This window comes from Scylla paramamosain, chromosome 2 (assembly GCF_035594125.1).
Source record: "Scylla paramamosain isolate STU-SP2022 chromosome 2, ASM3559412v1, whole genome shotgun sequence".
Classification (NCBI taxonomy): Eukaryota; Metazoa; Arthropoda; class Malacostraca; order Decapoda; family Portunidae; genus Scylla; species Scylla paramamosain.
In genome coordinates, this window is record NC_087152.1 from 21534001 (window position 1) to 21540000 (window position 6000).

At 44.0% G+C, this 6000-nt stretch overlaps 1 protein-coding gene across 1 annotated transcript in view; it reads right to left on the bottom strand.

The window, feature by feature from the left end:
- Nucleotides 1-6000, bottom strand: part of LOC135111800 (uncharacterized) — a 201388-nt gene that overhangs the window by 43943 nt on the left and 151445 nt on the right. Inside the window, exon 7 of the mRNA XM_064025517.1 lies at nucleotides 9-144. Coding sequence (XP_063881587.1) covers nucleotides 9-144 — 136 coding nt within the window. The remainder of the gene's footprint in view (nucleotides 1-8; nucleotides 145-6000) is intronic.

The following is a 6000-nucleotide window of genomic DNA, read 5'->3' on the forward strand; positions in this document are numbered from 1 at the left end:
GTGCTCACAGTGGGTATCGCTGTTAGTACCACATATACGCCGGACACCTGGTTTCCATATCGTTCCCTGCACTGCCAGGAATTGCCTCACGCACTTTCCCTCAGTCGGGGGGGCCAGGTTGGTTTCTACGACATCCACACGAATCTGTGAGAAGAAACATACATACAATGCGTCTTAACATTTTTTTACACTCCGGAGGGACAGCTGAAAAGAAGTGTGTTTACCTTTTAATGTGAATTATTATACTTGTTTATCAGGACACACACACACACACACACACACACACACACACACACAAAGAGATATACGTAAAGAGAGAAAAGGGGACGAAGGAAAGGAATGGGGAAAGGACAGGGAGGGAGGATAGCAGCCAATCACGCCGCTTGCCAGCCTTCACCCAGCGCACAATCTTGTTTCAAAAGGAGGGCGATGTTCGAAAAATTATTGTTCACTAATCAGGGAGCTGGGAGGAATTTTGACAATTTTATGGGGGAGGGCAACTCTTCTACTATATCATGTATCAAACTCAACTTTGGTTTTTGGAGGGAGGGGGAGCAAAGGCAAGGATGAGAGACATATGAATAGTTCAGTTAAACGTCAACTCAGCCATGACGTCATGCTCTCTGTGTCCTTCAAATCCAAAAATCTTCTCATTGTTGCTTTATTCTAAGGTTTACATTTCATACGAAGTGTTGTATCCTCTTAAAGAGTTAATAGGTGTACTGTACATGTAGTTTTAATTTGATGTGATATTAATATTAAATAAAAATATATAATATTGTGTTATCAGAGAGGCTAGTACACACCGGTCCTAAACCCTAGACATTTTTTACAGTCACAAACCTAGAAACATTAAATCATTAACTAACTTTCTTAGTGAATTTTCAACGTTCTACCTAGGGCGCGGTCTTCTGGAGGAAGACCTGGTGTGCTTGAGTATCTTGAAGGCCAAGCTGGCGGGGTCTCCAGTGACGTATTTGTATGCAGATGTGACGTCACAGATACATGGCGTGATGCATTGTGGGGAAAAAGAAGTGATTGGTGAACTATCCATATAGTATCTCATCCTTTGGCAAAGGGAAGTGGGTAAATTTTCGAGGGGAATGAGGGTGTGTGGCAAAGAACGTTTTTTACACTAAGGGACTCGGGCAGGAAATATCGCCATCCCGCATCTCTCTCTCTCTCTCTCTCTCTCTCTCTCTCTCTCTCTCTCTCTCTCTCTCTCTCTCTCTCTTCCTTCTGTCTTCTCATCCTGTTCTGTTTCGCTATTATGGTATCACTCATAATATATATATATATATATATATATATATATATATATATATATATATATATATATATATATATATATATATATATATATATATATATATATATATATATATATATATATATATATATATATATATATATATATATATATATATATATATATATATATATATATATATATATATATATATATATATATATATATATATATATATATATATATATATATATATATATATATATATATATATATATATATATATATATATATATATATATATATATATATATATATATATATACTCGTATATATATATATATATATATATATATATATATATATATATATATATATATATTATGTGGGTCGTAAGTATCGAAGAGAAGAAAAACGAAAAGAGGAGAGAGAGAGAGAGAGAGAGAGAGAGAGAGAGAGAGAGAGAGAGAGAGAGAGAGAGAGAGAGAGAGAGAGAGCCGATTGCGGATCCGCGGGTCCTCACCACCAAGTTGAGTAGGCTATCAAATTTATTTTTTGTTTTCTGCCCTTCCCTTTTGAGCATCTAATTGGGAGTGCTATCGTTTGAAAGATATAAAGTTAAAAACAACATAATATAGTTAGATTGCCACTTGAGGGAAGTGAAGCAAGCAAAATTACTAAGATTACCTTGTCGCCCGCAGTTAGCAGTGAGTCTGTGGCGGACGCATATGTGTGTGTGTGTGTGTGTGTGTGTGTGTGTGTCACTACACTACCCCCTCCCCTCTAATCCCTACTCTTGTTTTGTCATGTGATTTCCTCCCACCCTGTGAGAAGTGGGGCGTTGTTCTGTTGTTAAATGTTACTAGCCTCTAGTGTTCTTATAAGAGGGGGGCTCTAGGCTTAAATGACATCTGATGCTGGGATCACACATCTGCTATTCGGCTCTGCGACTACCCGCGATCTGCAAATTTGGCGGGATTGTAACGAACAACGATTACATCGCCAATATTCGAGGGACACATTCGCAGTCTTGAAAAACAGCAGCAGTGTTGCCACACATCGCAATGGTTCGCGGGAGGCCGCGATCATTTTGGCAGAGCCGCAGCCGAGGGTCCGAAACGCAGACCCATCGCAATGTACTGCAGTGCATCGCAGTGAGTTCGTTGTACAATCTCAGCCTACTCGCAGGTACCTGCAAGTGCACAGCGGACTCACTGCATCAACCGCAGTGGCAGCGTGATGGAGCGCTGCCGAATCTGGCAACTGCGACAGCTGGCGATGTTGCTGCAGCTCAACTCAACGCATGCATAGTGCAACCGCCCTCAAATACGACCACGTGGCGACACTTTGCGTCCACTCTCGATAACACCTCACGCCACACACCTCTACACGCTCGTACTAATGCAATACACGTGGCCTTCAAATCACTATGAAGAGTGCCAAGAAGACTAGGAAAAGATCCTCACCTGAAACTGAAGCTCCACCCAGCCCCACAACACCAGCATCACCAGCACATGCTGTACAGGAGCCGCAAATCCTGGCCATCCTACAGGCAGTGGAGGTTTTAGGTCAACCTTGTCAAGTGTTGGCAGAGTTACCACCTCCCTCTCAGGAAGAGATTCGACACCCTGCTGCTGATGACAGGGACTCTGAGGAGGACCCTGACTGGATAAACTCTGGGCAGACTCAGTGGGACACCACAGATGAAGAGGAGGTAGGAGGACACCCTAGAGGCGGCAAGAGGAAGAGGCCGCCTCTCCACCTACCTGCAGATGTTGAGAGGGAGATTGGAGAGTGGCTACAGAACAACAAGGAACAAGGGAGGTGGTGTTGGAAGCCACACGGAATGCAAAGCCCAGACTCCTCTAGGAATTCCCTGTCGCTAGAAATCTGAGGATTATTGCAACACGTAGGCCTGGGTCCAAAGGCTCTCTTCAGAACGTCCTAGGTTTCTCAATGAAGGGACGAACACGATCAACAATTTCGTTAAACACTTCCTCGTTGATGTGGGTGAAATTTTTGTATAATATAGGGTCCTCCTCAGCCAGCTCCCGCATAAGATTGGCATAATGTCCGTGGGTGGCCCGACGTGTGATGTATCTCCGAACCCAAACGCTTCGGGGCTTTTTAGGTGGCTTTTCTCAAATTCCAGAATAGCGTGGACTAGGTGAGGATTTTCCATCACATCACTGTCAATTAAGTTGATGAGGCTCATGGTTCAATGCTGCTGATACTGCAGGAGTAAATTGGGCACTGTGGCTGTGCTGAGGTAGGAGGGAACCTATAGACCTGGACAGGAGATGCAGACTGTCGCAATACATCATAGTCGACATGCAAACGAGAGGCAAGCGAAAGGCATGCAAGAGGCAATCGTAGGGACTTGCAATAATCGTGGTGACAACGCAGGTTTTCGCAGTTATTAGTTGCAACAGCCAGTGCTAGAATACATCGCAGTAGGCTGCAACCCCACGGCGGCTGTATCTCGACTGAACTGTAATAATCGTAATGGTACCGTGATTATACTAGGCAGGTTCGCAGGACATGACGTTGTGGTTCACTATTTATAAAAATTCGCACACAATGGCAGAATTTTTGTGGCGATTCGTCTAGACTCTGACCATTTTCGTGATCGCGGCTAGTCGCAGAGCCGAATCGCAGATGTGTGACCCCAGCATGAGTCTCTTCAGTGCAGTGGCGTCTGCTTCTTCCCTGAACCGGGTCGGTCTTGGGTGGCTGTGGCTCATCTTCTGAGGAGACACAGAAGGTGCCGCATGGCAGGATAGATAATATTGATATTCTATGGATGTGGGTGCATATTAGTCTTGTAGTTTGAGAGGACGGTATTCCATAGAATGTTATAATCCTTACATATGTTTGTCGCCTGTCGTAGCTGTGTTTCCTAGGAAGTGGCTATTGATTCTTTTCCACCTATTGAGAGTGATGTTGTGGCGCCACAACTTATATCAATCAATCAGTCTATTGAGAGTGACTGTGCTGTTTTAATATTCCCTTGCCTGTTGGTGGGTTAAACAGTCTAGTGACCTCAGCTGTGTAATTCACCACAGGAGGATAGAAGGACGGTCTGGAGCTGAATGTGAGCTCTGCACTACGCTGCGCAGGAGGCAAAGTAATGAGGCTAACACAGGTAGGAAGGAGGAGGCAGTAGACACCTGCCGAAACGATAATTACTCTCAGTGAGGTCTAAAGCACTGTTCAGGGGTTTCTGTGAACTTATCATTAAACCCAGCTGTAACCTCACTGAATGTTTCCCTTTGTGTCTCACAACACAAGGGGGCAGTCACAGCCTGCCCTCTAAAGACAACTCTCTTCCTCCACACAAAACTACAAGCACCTAATAACACACACACCCTTCACTCAAAAATTTCAAAATTATCATGGCGACTCCTACACCAGCCACGGAGTCCCCATCTGGGGAAGGAACCATAAATGTTCCCAGGTCGGACTGCCTTTCTGTCGACGATCCTAAGTGTCTTGACACCCCACTCAACTTTTTCTTCATTAACTTCTGCAACATTCGCGGTCTAAGATCTAATTTTCAATCTGTAGAACACCACCTCTCCTCTTCTAAACCTCATCTTCTTTTCCTCACTGAAACTCAGGTGTCTGAGGCAACTGACAGTAGCCCCTTTCCTGTTCCCTCCTACTTTCTCTATCCTCATTTTCGATCAAAAGCTGGATGCTGCGTTTATATGCGCAATGACTTAACCTGCTCTCGTGCCCACGCTCTTGAATCTTCCGAGTTTTCCACCATCTGGCTATGACTACAGAGTCACTCTCATACTAAATTTATCTGTGCTGTATACCTTTCACCTAACTCCTCTGACTATAAGAAATTCTTTGACTGCTTAACTTTCAAAGTAGAGCACATTCTGACCCTCTTCCCTTTTGCAGAGATCTCCATTCTTGGAGACTTCAATGTTCACCACCAACTTTGGTTTTCCTCTCCCATCACTGACCATTCTGGTGAACTAGCCTTCAACTTTGGTATCCTCCACTACCTAGAGCAACTGGTGCAACACCCTGCTCGTATTCCTGACTGGCTTGGAGATACGCCCAACATTCTTGACTTTTTCTTGACCTCTAATCCTTCTGCTTATGCTGTCACCCTTTCTTCTCCATTGGGCTCCTCCGATCACAATCTCATATCTGTATCTTGTCCTATCGGTCCAATCCCTCCTCAGGATCCCCCTAAGCGAAGGTACCTCTGGCGTTTTGCCTCTGCTAGTTGGGGGGACCTCAGGAGGTATTTTACTGATTTTCCTTGGAATGACTACTGTTTCCGTGTCCGAGACCCGTCTTTGTGTGCTGAGCGCATAACAGAGGTGATAGTGTCTGGCATGGAGGCGTACATTCCTCACTCTTTTTCTCGACCTAAACCTTCCAAACCTTGGTTAAACACAGCTTGTTCTCGTGCTATACATGATAGAGAGGTGGCCCACAAAAGGTACTTAAGCCTTCCATCACCAGAATCTCATGCACTTTATATTTCTGCCCGGAACCATGCCAAGTCTGTTCTCCAACTAGCCAAAATATCCTTCATTAATAGAAAGTGTCAAAACCTTTCAAGATCTAACTCCCCTCGTGACATCTGGCATCTAGCCAAAAATATTTCCAATAACTTTGCTGCTTCTACTATCCCTCCTTTATTTCAACTAGATGGTACCACTGCTATCACATCTATTTCTAAAGCTGAACTCTTCGCTCAAACGTTTGCTAAAAACCCTACCTTG